The sequence below is a fragment of the Echinops telfairi genome, unplaced genomic scaffold (genome assembly GCF_000313985.2).
Source record: "Echinops telfairi isolate 266 unplaced genomic scaffold, ASM31398v2 ScPeMD7_21;HRSCAF=78, whole genome shotgun sequence".
NCBI classification, from domain to species: Eukaryota; Metazoa; Chordata; class Mammalia; order Afrosoricida; family Tenrecidae; genus Echinops; species Echinops telfairi.
The window spans coordinates 9,120,456-9,139,058 of NW_022103918.1; the positions used below are offsets into that span (position 1 = coordinate 9,120,456).

Here is an 18,603-nt window from a genome sequence, read left to right on the forward strand (position 1 = left end):
AGTATTATTATACATAGTTCTTACAAATACTGTAATCAATAGCCTATGAAATGACTTAAGGGATGTACTGTACAGGTGGGTCACCGTCTTTTTCTTCTGAAGGAGCAGGTGTAGGCAGTGGGTGCTGTTACGCAAAAACCCGCGATAGAGTGAAGCCGTGGAAGTCGAAGCGCGAAGTGGCGAGGGTTCACTGTAAATGTCTTTTGCCTCCTGGTTCTTTCCTGTATTTTTTTTTTACTTTCCTCCTGCCCCACTATTTGACCTTCATTTGATTCTCAGTACTTTCTCTCGGCTACATTGCACTTGATCAAACCCCATCAAGCATTCTACGCCTTCTTGTTATCAATTTTAGGTCTCTTGTTGTTCACTTGTCCCTGAGTTTGTTGGCCCCCCTCCCTTTCTCCCACCACCTCCTCTCTCATGTCCTCCTTGAGCTGCTGGCCCAGTTTTCTCCTTGGGATTGGTTATCCTGCCTATGCTATATGAATAGACATGAAGGAAAGAAAAAGAAAAAAGGGTGGGTGGAGGAGCCTATAAAGCGTTTCTGGTTTGCCTGCTGACCCTTTTGAATGTTTTCCAATCAGATTTGGTGAAAAGCCATGCCCTGCCCACCTATTCTGTGGTCTGTTTTTGGAGTTCCTCAGGTACTTCACTGCTTTGTTCCCCTTGCTGTACGGCTCTAAACAGCATTCTGAAGATTTCTTTCTGTGGTAGTTCATCGTATGCTTGTTCTGTGCATGTCACTAGATTCAGGACTTCCTCTGACAATGTGTTTTGTTTCTCCTGTGTTTTGGTGAGATTATAGGGCGTTGCTGTCCATGTGTCATTTTGGAGGACATTGGTTCCATTTTCCAGGGAGTCAAAGACCCCTGGGTGCTTTCTTTTTGAGACTGGTAGGAATGCTTCTGCAGGCTGTCCATAGCCAACTGCCCTGGTGGATCTGACTACTTCTATATCCCATTGGGTGTTTTACTCTCCTTAGGGAACCGGGATTCTCTATTTGGAGGACAGGTCCCGTAGGCCTCTCAGGACATATGGGAGGGGTGGTTGCAGGCAGCAAGTGTAGCTTTGTGCATGGGGGTGCTGGACAATGGTGGGAGAGGCCCCACTGTCACAGGAGGGGGTGCCAAGTGACACTGGTGGAAAAGCCCCACTACCACTGTCTACCACAGGATAAGGTTCATTGCTGTGGGTGGAGGTTGCTGGGCAAATGAAGGGAGGATCCTGTTGCCACAGGATGGGGTGCCGGGTGACAGTAGAGAAAGCCCCACTGCTACAGGCTGGGGGCACCGGACACTGGTGGGGGCAGCTGCCTTCCCCACGGGTGGGCGCGCCGCATGGGTTGGGAGAGGCCACAGCTGCTGCGGATGGGGGTATTCTATATTCTTTATTTCACTATCTTGGTTTAATTAAAGTATCAAATCAGGAAATTTCCTTTCATGTATTTCCTATCCTCAACCTTAGCATTTTTCCTGTTGCCAAGTTCTGTTACTGTTGGTTCGTAAAATGTTCTCAATTCCAGCTCCTCCTGTTTAATTCTCAATTCTGCGACCTTTGGTTAAGCTTTAACTTCCTGCTTACATTATTAGCCTTTGCTCCTCTTTGCCCTCAGCTCCCCACTTTCTTTCTTCTCTTTAATTCATATTGTACATTATAATATGATCTTTATAAATAGAATCTGCTGATATGATTTCCTACTTTATGTCTTCTTACAATCTACAAAGTGAAATCTAAATAATAGTAACTATACAAATTCTGTCTCCTGTCTCATATTGCTTACCTCACATTTCTGCTCTAACGTATTTACCTTCTTGTTTTGTGACGTGAGTGATGTCCTTGACTATGTACTTTGCATATGTTGTTTGTTCTCTCTTAGAATGCTGTTCTCTTTGTATCTCTTACTCTTAGCAAATTCTTCTTGTTCCTTGTACATATAAAGAATATACATAGTATAAACATTATTTATTCCTCTATTGATCATCTCCTCCTATGATCATTTGTCTTTAAGAAGCAAGTAAAGAAATACATTATAAAGCAGCATTGGTAAGGGTTAAAAATAATGAGTGTGCATAAGATCAGAGTATCTCTGAATGGTTAACCTAGAGATATTCTTTCATAAATGGTTAATACATCCTTACTTTTCAGGACATGATCCAATATCTAAAGTTTAGCAGGCTTCACTTGGTATTCACTATACTATTATTCACTATACTACAGAATAAAAAATATTTTACTTTTTTATAATTAATGTTGATATGTCAGAGAATACTATGTATTTGTTTTATAAACCTAAATAGTATACTTACCAGGTTTTTGAACCATGAGGAGTGTTTTGCAGCTATGCAAAGGATTTTCTAAATACAACTTTGGGGTTATACAGAGGTTTTTCAGAAGATAGAGTGAATGTTTACTTTTTTTATTTGCCCACCATCAAGCTTTTAGTTTTTCTTTGCAAGTGGGGTGAGTAGCCTGGAAATTAAAATCCCCTTGATAAAAAGGAACTTACCCATAATATCCAAATCTGAAAGAAATAGTGGCAGTAAGTCATGCCATCACATTATGATTTTATTTAGCATTAAATATTCTTCTCTAGCCTTTTTGAGAATGTAAGTGATGAATGGATGTCTTGTAAGACATTCTCTTTTACATACATTTGTAAGTTGTTTGGAAATGTTCCACTCGATAAAAGGGTGAAATAAGATCTTCCAAAATGAGATATGTATGAGGATTTATGCTTTCTTCAGTGTAGAATTATTTAGTTAATTTGTAGTATTTCATTAATGAGAAATACAGTTAACTAACTCCATGAAAATGGTGAGAGGAGCTTTGATCTTTGATGTTAATACTAAGCCCAGAAGATCACGATTTCACAGTCTGTTTTGTTACACCCTGTGCCATGGAGTTGATTCTGACTCAGAGCTATGCTTTATGGTGTTTCTGAGGCAGGAAATCTTTGCCGGAGTAGATAGCGTCAAGTTTCCCCTGCAGAGTGGTTTGTGGTTTTGTAAAAGGTGTACGTTACGGTAAGTAGCTCAACATTTACTCAGCAGTGCCACCAGGGCTCCAATTTAATGTAAGAAGAGATAAAGAAACCATGTAGATAGTTTTATGTTATTTAAAATATGCCAAGATGATTTTGCCTGGTGATTTTCAAATGTTTTGGCCCCATTACCCCCTTAAAGATGTTTGAAGACCTCTATGAGCTTTTGTGTATTTAGGCTATATCAATATTTATCATATTCAAAATAAAACGCATTAAAATATGCAAACTAAATAAACCAAACTCACTGTTATTGACTTGATTTTGATTCAGAGTAACCCTATAGGACAGGGTAGAACTGTCCCTGTAGGTTTCTGAGACTAACTCGACTGGAATAGAAAGCCTCATCTTTTTCCTGGCATACTAGATAGAGATTTTAGAAAATTCTAATAAACTTATTTTAATGTTAACATAAAATCCCCATGTTTCAAATGGAAAAAATAACTTCCATAGAAACAACTGCAATAATACAGTTTAGTAAGAGCTATGGTATTATTTTATACTTTCATACATTTCTTTAATAGTTGACATAATAGAATATAGTTCAATTGTAATATCTGCTTCTTATTTCATCTGCTACAACATATAGTTTTAGTCAAAATATGTGAAGAAAATGAAGTTTTACAAGTTTATGTTGTTGCAAAAGACAAGAGTACTTTGTTGTTTTTTGATAATTATATATTACTTTTTGGCACTGTACCATGTAGTAGTTTAGTGAAGTTTAGTTGTATCTTTCAATCTGAATATACCATTTTACTTTTTAGTCTTGACGATATTTAAATCCATTGGTTTATCTTGTACTTTGAGTCTTGTTAGCCATACATATAAATGCATTAAACTAGCAAATTTTTATTTGTTGAGTCCAGATTTTCCAGTGTGATCATATTTCATTATATGGCATAAAAAATTGCATATTTTGATACCACCACCATTATCATTAGCCAAATTTTAAGTATATAGAGAAGCTGCTGAAGCTAATGGTCTCAAATACAAATCTTGGAAATTCTAGTTTTTGGTTGAAAGCTCAAATTTTATCACCAGCAGCAAATATGGTTAGTTGTTTTCATTGAAGTGATATGGTCTCTTTTTTTATATTGGGAAAATGTCAAGCGTCCAAATCTGATTCATATGTAGTTGTTACTTTTAGTTAAAATGGTGTTCCATCATGTGTGTTGAGTTCAACTCAGGTTAGTCACTTTGAGACAGTCTTTGGGATATATATGCAACAGTTATGTGTTTTGTGTGTAGTTGTTATTTATAACAAAATAATAAGTTTTATTATTTTAACAAAAGAATATGAAAACAGCAAGGTCAAGAGTTAATAAAATTGGTAGGTGTAATGCCTTATCTTTAGTGAGACTGTCTTTACTCTGAGGATGTGCTGAATAGTGTATCACTGCTCTGAAACCTGTGAGAGCTAACACTTGATGGGTATTGCGTGTTTTCCTTCTTTCACGTGATGCAGTTTTACCATCTTTCTATACTTGTTTTAGTGAAAAAAACTAGGGTTTTCCTTTTCTGACAGGTTTCTGCCTTATACAAATTCTGACTTTTGCAGATTTTACTATAGTGCTTTGGTTCCATTGCTTTGACTTACGTTCAGATGCCAGTATTTTATCCACCATTGCTTTTGTATCAATGCAGATGTCAACATAAGTGCAAAAGGTAAATGACATAGTAGTAGTATTATGAAATAGTTTGGGGCCTTTAGAACCTCTCAAGAGGTTAAACCTGGATCAGACCTTAGAAGCATTGATTTGCACTTTTAAAAAAGGAAGTCATCTCATCTCATAATTCATTCTTAATATGAGCTACTTTCTTCAGTAGAAAGAATACCACTTGAAAATCTTTATCATTTTAATTTCATATAATAATAACTAAAATTTTATTGGATATTTTTTATATGTTACTTGTCACCATGAACTCTGTTGGCATCATCAGCTAAGTGTTGGAATGTTAACTGAAAGGTCAGTGGTTCAAACACACCAGCTACTTTACATGAGAAAGATAACTTGCAATCTCAGAAACTGTGTGGCGGCACTATGAGTCAGACTTGACTCATGGCAGTGGGCTTGGTTTTTTGGTGTCAGTTCTGTTATTACTTATAATTAAAGATTTTAAAGGCTAAGGCTGTTCCTACTCATAGCCACCCCGAAGGACAGCAGACCCAATCTTGTGAGTTCCCAATACTCACTTGTTAGTGGAGAAAAGGCCTCGTCTTTCTCCTGTGGAGTGACTGGTGGTTTCAAACTGCTGACCTGTGGTTAGCAGCCCACTATGTAACTAATACCACCAGAGGTTAATTAAAATTCTTGAAGTCACATAATGACTTTTTGCATTCTGACTTGAGTTGTTTCTTTTAAACGTTACATTTCTTGTGCGTGTTAGGCTTAGCTCTTTACTTAATAGTTTATTTTTTCTTGTCTAAACTTATGTCTGATTGCAACCAGACTAAGGCGAAAGTATTGCTTCAAAATCATAGAAACCTTTTATTAAACAAAATTAAAGCATTATTTCTATCTTTTTCTCATAGAACTTTCTGCTCTTTTGATTTATATGATTTATATCACTTCATAATAGCAGGTTTGGCATCCTTAAGGGACCCAAATCATATTGCTTTGAAATGTTCTTGGAGTTTGGAGGACGAAAAGAATTCAGACTTTCCGGAGCAAGATCAGGACTATAGGGTGGATGAGATAAAGTTTCTCAGATTCTCATAGGCCAGCTCTTAATACCTTCACGAAACGAACAGCTATATTGTTGTGAGGGTGGGGGGGATTTTTAAAAATAATTTTATTGGGGGCTCTTACAGCTGTTATCACAATCCATCCATCCTGTTGTCAAGCACATTTGTACATATGTTGCCGCCACCATTTTCTCTTTCCCCGCCCCCAAAGGAACGTTATTTTATTTTATTGTTATTATTTTAAATAATTTTATTGGGGGCTTGTACACTTCTTCTTTTTTTTTTTTTGAGTGAGACAGTGAGTGAGTGAGAGTGAGTCAGGGAGTGAGTGAGACAGTGAGTGAATGAGGGTGAGACAGTGAGACTGAGTGAGGGTGAGGCAGTGAGAGAGTGAGACAGTGAGAGAGTGAGAGTGAGTGAGACAGTGAGTGAGACAGTGAGTGAATGAGAGTGAGACAGTGAGTGAGTGAGGGTGAGGCAGTGAGAGAGTGAGACAGTGAAAGAGTGAGAGTGAGTCAGTGAGTGAGTGAGAGTGAGTCAGGGAGTGAGTGAGTGAGGGTGAGACAGTGAGACAGTTGAGTGAGTGAGGTTGAGGCAGTGAGAGAGTCGGCTTGTACACTTCTACCACAATCCATACATAATTGAATCAGGCATGTTTGTCCATGTGTTGCCTTCATTCTTTTCTAGACATTTACTTTCTATTGAGCCCTTGGTATCAGCTCTTCCAGTCCCCCAGCCCCCAGGCTCTCCTCCCTGCACTCTCATAACCCCGATAGATTGTACATTGTTGTTATTTTTATCTCTCGTGCCGATATTTTATTATTTTTTAATCGTTTTATTGGGGTCTCGTACAACTCTTATCACAATGCATACATTCATCTAGCCATTATCCCTTTCAAAACATTTTCTTTCTACTTGAGCCCTTGGTATCAGGTAATTTTCCCCCCTCCCCTACCCTCCCTCATCGTGAACTCTTGAGTAATTTATAAATTACTATTTTTTTCATGTCCTATACCTACTGATGTCTCCCTTTACCCACTTTTCTGTTGCTCGTCCGGGTTATATGTCAGTCATGATTGGTTCTCCCTTTTCCCCCTACCTTCCCCTTACCCTCCTGGTATTGCTACTCGTTATTGGTCCTGAGGGGTTTATCTGTCCTGGATTCTGTGTGTTTCAAGCTCGGATCTGTACCAGTACGTGTATCTATCTGTACGTGCTCTGGTCTAGCTGCATTTGTAAGGTAGAATTGGGGTCATGATAGGAGGGAGTAGAAGCGTTCAAGAACTAGAGGAAAGTTTTGTTTCATTGGTGCTATACTGCAGCCTGACTGGCTCGTCTCTTCCTATCAACCTTCTTTGAGGGGAAGTCCATTTGTCTACGGATGGGCTTTGGGTCTTCACTCTGCCCTACCCCCTCATTCACATTGACATAATTTTTTGTTCTGGGTCTTAGATGCCTGATACCTGATCCCATCGACACCTCATATTCACGCAGGCTGGTGTGCTTCTTCCATGTGGTCTTTGTTGCTTTTCAGCTAGATGGCTGCTTGTTTATATTCATGCCTTTAAGACTCCAGACGCTATAATTTTTGATAGCTGGGCACCATCAGCTTTCTTTATCACATTTGCATATGCACCCACTTTGTCTTCAGCAATCATATCAGGGAAGGTAAGCATCACAGAATGCTGGGTTATTAGAACAAAGTGTTCTTGCATTGAGGTTGTACTTGAGTAGAGGCCCAATGTCCATCTGCTTCCTTAATACTTAACATATAAATACATGTACATAGATTTATTTCCCTGTGGTTATATATAAATATATTTACATATGTATGTATCTGTATTTAGACCTCTATAAATGTCCTTTGCCTCCTAGTTCTTTCCTCTATTTCCTTTTACTTTCTTCCTGTCCTACTATCATGTTCAGCCTTCATTCGGGTTTTAGTAATTCCTCTCGGCTATATTGCACTTGATCAAGCCCCACTGGCATCCTATGCCCTCCTCGCCGTTGATTTTGGATCACTTGTTCTCTTGTCCCTGAGTTTGTGGGCACCCCACTTCCTTTCCTGAGTAAGAGGAGGACTTTTGGTACAACTTTCCTGCCCCCCACCCTCCTTAGGGCAATGTTGAATTTTCTGAAGATGCCTTTCTATTAAGCCCCACAATCCTGTGTCCTTTTAAGGCCCTGGTCCTGTGCCCTTTAAGAAAATATATCAAGATAATACCCCTTGGGAATGCAGTAGGAGCTGATTCCTCCCTGTCTTCAATCCACTTGCCTAGCAGATCCTTTCAGAAGGTGCTGGTTTAATTGTACCCTTTTTTTGGTTTTTTGGAAGACACTAATGAGACCAAAGTATTATTGATAGAACTTGTCTGCATTCTTCACTGATCACTCAGAAGTGTTTACACATGCTTTGTTTAGAAAAAGTATGATTTGGAGCTGTAGTAGTAATATTTTTTGACTATCTTTATATGCATATTTATTAGGTTTTTTTTTTAAGTAAGAATTAAACAAAGTACACTAGTAATAATATACATTTTGTTTATGATGTTTATTGTATAAAACTTTTTTGAAACATATATCATTTTCATTAATCTTTTAAAGAATCATGTGGAATACAGAATGGCAAAATGTTGCTTCCATGCACTAAGTGATGAGTCTGAGACTGAGAGTTTATGACTATTAAAGGTTGTAAAGTGACTTAGTGGTAAAGGCTGACTTGAATTCCTATGCCTCACAGTAAAAATGAAAATTCTTTTAAAATGATACACTTGCATGCTTCACCTAAAATTTAAGTTTCAAGTTTTATTTTTAAGTTGTTGAATAGTTTTTGTAAGAGATCTTTTTTGTTACTACAGTAATAGAGTGAGTTTAGCTGAAATAAGAATCTTGTCTTTACGAATGCTTTTCTCTAATTACAGTGTTTCATAGAAGTGAAATTTTATTAATCTCATCAAAATGTAAAAATTTAATCATGTGTAGCTGTAAAAAATGGAAAAGTATTTTTTATTTTTTATTTCTCAACTACTTGGACATTTTGTTTTTCTCTTTAGTGAAAGAGCTTAAATAAAGCGCTATTTCCTTTGTGTTGTGGTTGATTATGCTGAATAAAGTCAGTAAAAAAATGTTTCTCAGATGTATGCCATCTTTTGACCGTCACCTTTAAATATACTTAATTTTTCTGAAATTTATATTTTCAGTTTCGCTTATATTTTTATGTCAATAGATATAGACCTTTGATAAAAACAGAAATGATTGTTAATCGATTGTTGTAAAATACTTTTCTATCAATTTTGATATAAAACTTGTATATAAAGTAATAATTATATATTTTAATTTTATTTAATTATAATTTTTCTCTTCTGTTGTGGGCACAATTGATATATAGTCATCGAGATAAACATACACTTAAATATTTTCTATATTTTACTTATTGCATATAATAAAGGCAGTGAAAAAGAAAAATACTTATGGAGTAGATAAAAAGTGTTACCTTTCACAATTTGATGTTTATATGCAAAGAATTGCCTTATACTGACTCTTGAATCATTCCCTCTACCCACCCCATCCCATGTTTTTGGCTTTTTTTTTTAGGCATCTCACTTCTTTTGGGGATTGTGGGCTTTGATTCAAGCCAAATACTCTACTATTGAATTTGATTTTCTTGGGTAAGTTCTAATTTTATAGTATGCATTACATTTGCCTTTATTAATTTGGATTAGCATTGATAATTTATATGAAACATTGCACTTGATTTTGCCAGTTAAATATATAAAGTGTGCAAATATTTGGGCTGTAACTCAAAAATCAAACTCACTGGCATCGACTCCTATTGACCACTACACCACCCAGGCTCCTAGTTGGGCTATCAAGAAATCTAAATGTTCTCTGTATTAGAAAAAGTATCCAGTAGGTGGAGCAATAAACTAAACATAAGTCCTTTAAAATCTTACAACTTAAAAACAATAGTTTAGTTGGAAGAGTGGAGAATAAAGGAGAGATTCAATTTTCAGTTCTGACTAATTTTTTTGTTCATTTTTCTCACTAGATATGCAATTGTTCGTTTCAACCAGTACTTCAAAATGAAGCCCGAGGTTACTGCATTAAAAGTGCCCGAGTAAAAAGGAGATTTAATTATTCTCAAACATTTGAGCAATCCTAATGGATCTTTTCTTAAAGAAACTCTGTAAAGCCAATATTTGTTACAATTCTGTTACTTAATTTGGTTATCTTGCTTTATAAATTATGCCTTTCAACAACCAATCTACTTTTTAAATAGACTGAATGATGTCAAGAAACATACCCACCGCTGTCAGTATGTAGTAGACCAGAAATTTGTTAAATCTACAAAAAGCTATAAAGATGTCAATTTCATCCTTTCTTGTAAAACTAATATATGTTACATGTGAATTTGTTTATTATAAACTCAACATTCTGTGGCCATTTTCATCTATTGAGTATAAGCAGTGTAAATGCTGTAGAGTACCAATAATAATTTTTTCTTTTAAGTTTTACTTTAATATGATCAACTTTAGTAAACAGTTTAGATATTCAGTGTCAACATCAAAATTGTTGCACTGTGAGTAAAATGAATCATTTACACTTGAAATGGCATTTACTGGTGTAGATAACTTTTGGCTGTTCATATAAAGATACCAGTTTAGGAGGGTCAGATAAGTTCATCTATGTTGATGCTTCATCTTTTTGCATTAAGTATTGGAAACTATTTCTTTTTGGTTGTCTTATAAGTAAATTCTCTCCCTGCATAGTTTGGCATCAGAAATATTAATGTGTATCAATCATATAATCCTAGAATAGCTATAACGATTCAATGTTACTACAATTTGTTTCAAGTAATATTTTCATATGCTAAATATGATCATCTAAAGTATTAGTTTTTGTTTTTTAAATTTTATCACACCAAATTGTTTCTAACCAACATTCTGCTTTTCTTGAGATCTTTTATATTTTATTTTAAACAAATAGCTAGTACAACAGTTGTAATTTCTGAAGAAGAAAAAATTCAATTCTTGTTTCCTTTCCAATTTCATTCCTTGTATTTGTTTCAGTTTGATCCCATGTCTTTAGATGAATAGTAAATGATTGCTTGGTACCTGTGATATGTTGAAGTTGTTAAAGGAGCAATCAAAGAACATTTAGGACACTGATCTTATACACTTATAAAGTCTGACATACTAAAATGTGAACTAAGCAGAAATCCTCCTGCTAGGAGGATTTTTGTTTTGTTTTGTCTTGTTTTAATTTAAGTGTATTTTAAATTTTGTTTGGAGTTAGGCAATTACATGGAAGGAACTTGGATATTTGGGATGGATACATAGGCTTCAAGTTTTGAAGCTTATTGTGTGGGATTGAGCAGTCATGGTAATTTTACTTTAAAAGTTAATCGGACAAACTTTGCCCTTTGGTCACATAAGTGCCCATGTACAAAGTTGGCTGAATGGATCTGCATATTCAAAATATGCAACTACAAATTTATCCTCTGAGAAATCTTATGGGGAGTGTGATGGATTATTTCAAATGAATTATCATATCCTCAAACAAATGCTTTAAGACACTTAGATTATTTCAAGATGTTTAAAGCTAATAAGTAGAAACACTTAAAGGCTGTTTTAAAATGGTAAATTCTAGTTAGGAAATACAAACGTTAAGTCTGTTTGTATCTATAACAGTGTTTGACCATGGTTTGTTTTCTACCTCCCCAATGTTATAAATGTTCACTTTTGTTTTTTAAACTATTTCTATAGGATCAGTAGAATTTTGTCCAGTTGACTAAGCAGATAGAACCAATTTAACAATTAATAGCTTTTTTAATGTGAAGGTGAATGTTAAATACTGATTTTGATGTAATTTTCATTTATGGTTGGAATATGTTCGTAGAAGATATAACATACTCTTGAATTTTTTTATTTCTTGAAATGTAACAGTATATATAAGTAATGGAGTATTATGGGAACAAAGAAGATAGTTTATCTTCCTCCATAATCTTACTTCAAACTATTTTGAATCGAGATTCACTGAGCCAATGCTAGTAGACTGTGCAGAGTTTCTAGCTGTGACACTGTGTGAAAGCAACTTCAGAGTGATTTGTATCGAGGTGACTGTAATGGGGAATATGGGCCTACTTCAGCCCCAGGAGTCTACAGTGGGGCTGACGTGATATGAAGATATGAAGTGAGCTTTTTAGTATTTTGCCTCCACACTTTGGCAAGGTTTTAAGTGTTTTGATACTTCTGAATCGGCTTTGGGGATGATGGTGCAGGCTAGTAATAGGGGCTCAAAATTGCTTCCCTTTCTATTGCCCATTTGAGAGATTTTAAAGGAAGGTAAATCTCAACAATCTCAAAACGGTCTCCTAAAATTTGTTTTGTGGCTTGCTGAGATGTCTGTTGCCTTTTTACATTAAGCTGAGGAACTTAAATGCCTTACCTAATAACTCAATTGGTAGTAAGCCCATTTTGTAAATATTAATAGAGAAGTGGCATCCATGTATATTCAATGTTAGCCAGTAGACCATAGTGGCCTGGATGCTATAACAAGCAGAATTTAATGCCCCATCCCTCTTTTTCTTTACATACTTGTATGATCTTACTTGACCAGTGATATCTAATTGCTCCCCCCACCCTCCTGCCCTAATTCTAATCCTATGCTACTTCCACATTCTGAAAATCAAGATGTGGTCATAAGTCATACTGGTCACATGGTCATCTGAGATCAATATGAGCACAAAACTCAACTGTGTCTGCCTAGAGTGTATATAAAACAGTGTAAATAAAAACTTGTAAATTAGTGTGCATTGTATCTTGCATATGAGGTTGTGTTTTTGTTTTGTTTTGCTTTTGCAAGGAAATGCTCTTTGGTTTTGGACTGGAAATAGCCAACAGTTTTGGCTGCCCAGTGGAATAATAAAGAAACTGGGAAATAGGGTTTATCAATTTTTGTGTAGATGTCAGCACTTATCTGTTAACCTCTCAGTGCCTAATAATAACAACTTTTTCCAGTTCTTCAGTTGGCCATTAGTATTTGTGAGCTTAGGTCCCTTCAAAAATAGCGAATTAATATACTGTTACATTAATAGAGCTCCATTCTTAAGAGTTATGATTCTAAGGTAAAACAAATTTAAAATGTAATTTAATGATTGACAATTGAAGTATTATCTTTTCCTATTTCTAGTTTTGTTAAAAGTTATTTTAAATAAATAAAAAACAAATGTCAAACCTTAAATTTTATATTTAAACCTGGCTCTAAATTCCATGCACACACAAGGTAGGATAAGTTATAGTTTAACTTATAAATAATAGTTCACCTTAAGTGTATTTTAGTTGTCTTCTCTAAATGGAGTTGTTCATTATGAAAATTAGAAAGACAAAAGATACAAGTAATCTCTTAATGGGCAACCATTTTCATTTTAGTTGAATTAAAAACCATTTGTTTTTAGCTTAATTTTATGTTCGTAAGTATAAATTAACAAACATTTCAGATTTCATGAATTTTTCCCCCTTAAATACTCTTAATTAGAAGTTAGAAACTCTACTTCTTAAATTATGAACATTTCTTTTTAGATCATATATAAACCTGTAACATTCTATGAATTCCTTAGTTTTGTAATATAAATTAGAATATTATCTAATAGCTTGATTTTCTGCTTTAAATTTCTTTTAATAGCATTTTGTACTGTATCCCAAAGTGTTAGAGATTTAAGCTTTTAATATTGGTCATTCGGTTAATAGAAAAACCTAAAAATGCTTTATGCAATGAGGAGGCTTTTCAATGGCAACAACTTGTACTAATTTACAGAAAAAAAGGCAAATGCACAGAGGAAAAAGAATTAAGTCTGCTGTAAAGCAGCTTTCCGGTATTTAAAACTTGATTCGCTTTGACTGCCTCTTCTTCTCATCATGAGATCATAGAATGTCCTTTGACTGGAAACTTAGTCATAGAGTAACTAATTTACACATTTGCTTTTTAAATTTATTAAGAAGACATTTGTTATATTGCACCTCCCCTATCATCCCCATCACATACCATTAATGTGATTACAGTGTTATGTCTTGGATTTAATGTCTTTGGACAGAAAAGTGTATCAGCTATTTTAAAGGAATTTCCCCCCATCTTTGAAGCTGCCTTTATAAATGTTTAACTATCAAACAAAATACTGTGGTTTGTGTTACAAGTGGAATATTGGTACATCTTTTTTCTGAAGTTAATGGTATGTTGAAAAATGAAATCTGGCAACGTTTTTGTTCTAATGCCATGCACTTGAAAACTGAAATTAATAAGAACCGTACAGCCTCGCTTAGATTTTTCTGAACAGATTTTTCGCCACATATTACTTTGGATCATAATTTTAGATGGATAGATTAAACATTTTCCGGAGATTTGGACTATTTCAATAAATAAAATGACAATGCTATTAGAAATCACACTTTTATGTTTGAGAGATCCACAATTCAAGTTGTTAGTCGGTTTTTGTCTTGAAATCTGTTTCTTCTTCTTTCCTGTACTTTTTGTAGTGTACCTACTGAACTACTATAAACTTTCAGAGTTAAGATAACATTTTACCTGAGTTCAATCTGAATGTATAGCTTTTTCCAGGTAAGAAAAAAAAACAACCAAACCCTAAAATAAATTTACACTTCCTTATGTTTACATCTTCTCCATTAATGTGTATTATGAAAATCATCAATTATTTGCTAAATTACTGATAAAACGTTTGTCAAAACTGACAGCATTATATATTGTATTTGAACTAGTTAATGTTGAAGAAAAATAAGGCAAAGCCAACTGATTTGAATTGTAGATGTCCTGTTAACTAGAGATATAAAATTTTTTCATAAATGGATTTCTGCCGATTCTGTGGTATCCATTGTAAATTAACTTTTGTGAACTAAAAAAAGACCTCCATGAAGCTGTGGAGAAGATGACAGTGTATAGTTGCCGTAATTGTGGTTGTGTGCTGCTACTACTTAAATGTAGGTAGGGACACACTGAAATTCTTACTATCCAGTAATCTGAAGTGGTTTCATGTACTTATCTGTGTACTAAAAACTCAAGTTGATGGACACTGCAAAGAGGAAATTTTTGGCTGCTCTGTAATTTAGGAACCTTTGTACAACTAGGTCAGTTTACATGATATATGAAGTAATTGACTTTCAAAATATACTGTTATTTTCAAGAAAAAGATGTGGCATTACTCCATATACTTAAATTATAATTTTTTACTCAGTTTCAGTAGAAAAAGCCCACACCAACCCATTGCATTAACAGTATGTTGTATTGGGCAATTGTTGCATAAAGCTTAAATTTGTGTTATCAAATGTGAACCATAGTAGTATAATGCTGCTTTGTAAATACTGTAAGTGCTACAAATAGTCTCAGCACTGAAAATGTATTGATACCTCTCAAATGAATGCAACTTTTGATGTAGGTGTTTTGATGTGCTCAGAAAGTATCTGGGTGTCTGAGAACTTGTTAATCTGTTTGGTAATGAAGATACTTCCTGTTTTTTGTTGCCCATTTTCATGTTTCTAATTTTTACTACTGTTAATTTAATTAAAATTTGTGGACAAAATGGGGTTGTTTGTGAAGAAGACTTAAAAACCTCATTCACCTAACTGCTTCATTGAAAATACATGTTTGCTCTATGTTTGTAAACTCTTTTGGGGAACATTTCCTTGTGTTTTAGGTGAATGCTCACAAACTTTTAATGACACTGTTTATATTTCTGTTTATATAAGTGAAGCGTAGGCTTTATTTCTGTTTAATAAGGCCTTTTATCATCGATTAAATTGAAGGGAATGTATCATTTTGAAGAAGTTTATATTCTGTAAATAAAAATTGGCTGTAACAATAAAGTTGGGTTCTAACTCTAGTGTATCTACAATTTTTTGTCACTTCAACTTATTTCTGAAATTTTCTTTTTGTAGAATATGGGGGGAAAGCTTTTAAAATAGTTTTGAAAAAATACTTGTGGAAATGTGTTTGAAATGAGAATAAAGAGTAATATTTAACTTAGGAACAAATTCTATTTACCTAATTTTAAGAATTATTATTCTCATTACTAAATTTGTGCCTTCTCTGTACTTGGAGCTGCAGATAGGAAAGGAATGAAGACATTATCTGGGACTTAGTGTCTGTTTAACCACCAAAAAATGAAATTCACCACCGTTTAAGTCCAACAGCAACCCCGTAAGACAGCACTATCCCATTGAGTTTGCAAGGCTGTACAGCTTACGGGAACCGAAAGAGCCACATCTTTCTCACACACAGCAGCTGGTGGGTTTGAAATGCCGACCTTATGGTTAGCGACCCAATGTTTGAACCACTTTGACATGAATGTGCCTAATCTAACAAGGAGGGTATTTAATAAAGCAAAGTTTATTAAGCTCAATGTCAGATATTGTGTAGATAGTGAAGATACAAAGATAAATACTACAAAATAATGGAAAATAAAAAATCTCTTCCTTTAGATGTTGTCTAGCATGAAGATCAGTTCATAACCAAAATTGTGTGTGTAATTTATAGAATGTTTTAAAATTTGGGTTTGTCTGAGGTTTTCCAGTGTTTAGATTGAAGTTATATAATCCTAACCAAAAAATTCCAAAAGTATGCTGCCCATCTTAGGATCTGAAGAACCCCATTGGAGGTAATGACTTTCTAAAAAACAATTTTATTGGGACATAATCCACATAGATACAACTCAATAGTTCGATCATATTGGGAAGATTTGTACAATTATCACCACAATCAATTTTAGAACATTTTTCTTCTTGTAGTCCTTGTTTTCGTTCCCCATTTTCCTCCAACTTTCTATTTCATACCCCCAAGAAACCATTAACCCAGTTCTCCATATCTAATACTGTGTCTCCAGATTCACCTATCCTGAATTTCATATACTAAAAAAACTGAAAAGAATAACAAAATGAAATAGAGAAAACCCTCGATCAAAAAGAAAGAATATAGTAAAATAGGACTATTTTAAAATGGGTTAAAAGGTCCTCAGGACAAGTAGAATTAACCAACACTTTAACCCGTAGCAAACTGACACAAGAGACTCAGATTAACTGAAAAGATGCAATGCACTGCCAATAGCTTTGTACGTCTCAGAATTGCCACCGCAGCACCCTACGTGTTAAGCCCCTATGAAGTTTTATCTGGGTGACCTTTCCTTGGAACAGAGCCAGCTGTAGATGCGTAAGTGTCAACACAGCGATATGCCTTAAGAGTAAGTAGCCCAATGCCCAGAGGCCTTCCATCGATATGGGCTTGTCCAGGCACCAGAGAAGCAAACCTTCCCGGAAAGGTTCTTATAAAACTGAGAGGAGGACAGGTCTCCCAGTTCCAGCCAGTCTGGAAAGGAAAGGCCCAGTCCCAGTAATTCTCCTGCCAACAGTCACAAAGTTCCAGGAAAGCGCGGGTATCCGCCATTCACGGGTGTGGGGTGGGGTTGGGGGTGTCTGTGGAAGCCGTTGGAACCAGCTCCTTCCAACTCAGAGCAAATGGAGCAAGATAACTACACAGACGTCGTCTGATGACTCGACATTGAGCCAAGTTCGCCATCCCCAGAATCACCACTGCCTGGACCACCTCAACCCCAAACACCATGGGCCCCTAAGTAGATGACAGCCCTCCAAGACCAAGAGAGCGGGAAGGGTGTGGACCCGAAGCCCCATTTCGTGTCCAGAAAGTAGCCAGAGACTGCACCGAGTGTCCCCCAAGATTTGGGCCCATACGCCTTAAAGGGGAAATGACAGGTTGCTAGATTAGGGACAAAGGGGGGTTGTCTCCACCAAATGCCAACCCTGAATGAGGACTGGCTATCCATGCCACAGTGAGGGGGTTGGAAAGGAGTCGGGCACACTAATGAGACGCCTATGGGAAAATCCAGAACGGAGCATGCGCAAACCGCAGTCACCTAGGCCCAGATGGGAGGTACACTTGGGTCTCACACAATACTAGGCACCAGTGACATGAGGTCACGCAGGTGCGCCTGAACTTGGCCACTAAACCTGAGCCTGCACAGACTAAGGTCACCTAGGCACAGGTGAAGCTAAACCTGGGACCCCACACAGCGCTAGGCACATGACATCACACAGGTGCGTTTAAACTCAGCCCATAATGTTGGCCAATCCCCTCAACAACGCCTCGGGGCCAGTGGGGATTAAAGCTGGCGAGGGGCAGGCCGGCAGCTCTGCACGCTCTTCTCCCGTTGAGGTGGGCGCTGCGAGGAGAAGGTGAGTTTCCTCCCTTGTGTGGGCACGTGAGTGCCCGCTCCCGATCCGCTCACTCGGGATATTCTGCTCCTGGCTCCACATGTTGATTCCGTGCTCCTGTTCCGGTATTCCTCCCACGTGCTTTCCAGCTCCCCGACTTGCCTATATTTTCAGCCGCGAACTTTCCCACGTTCCACCATGTGGCCCTGAATGTTTTTCAGAAATAGTGTGTCCTTTTGAGACTGTAATACCGGAAACTTCCCTTTCTCATAAAAGTTACTTGGATTAAAAAAAAAAAAAAGCTTAAAAGGGAAATCCAATGTTAACGTATCTGCCATATCCCACTTTCCATTCGAGTGCATTCTGTGTGATACCCAGGCTGTTCACCCCCTGGTCTATGTTCAAGGGGATTCACTGCAGGCTTATATGTGTGGACTCTGCAAATGGACTTTAGGCTTCCATTGTCATCCATAACTCTGCAATCTGCAACTTTCCCTCTTTCAGATTTAGGTTTAATTATTTACAATCCTTGGATCACACAGGCTCCAGTGCTGCTTCCATGTAGACTTAGTTGACACCTCAGATGGCTGGTTGTTTGAAGGCAAGCATTTGACCCCAGTCTATTCTTTCTGATAGCTGGGTACCAT

General features: G+C 36.4%; 1 protein-coding gene across 1 annotated transcript in view; it reads left to right on the forward strand.

Moving 5' to 3' along the window:
- The window catches only part of ETNK1 (ethanolamine kinase 1), a 67,406-nt gene extending 51,791 nt beyond the window's left edge, over nt 1–15,615 (forward strand). Inside the window, exons 7-8 of the mRNA XM_004699977.3 lie at nt 9,321–9,394; nt 9,775–15,615. Of these exons, the coding sequence (XP_004700034.1) occupies nt 9,321–9,394; nt 9,775–9,847 (147 nt within the window). The 3' untranslated portion in view covers nt 9,848–15,615. The remainder of the gene's footprint in view (nt 1–9,320; nt 9,395–9,774) is intronic.
- The last annotated feature ends 2,988 nt before the right edge of the window (nt 15,616–18,603 follow it).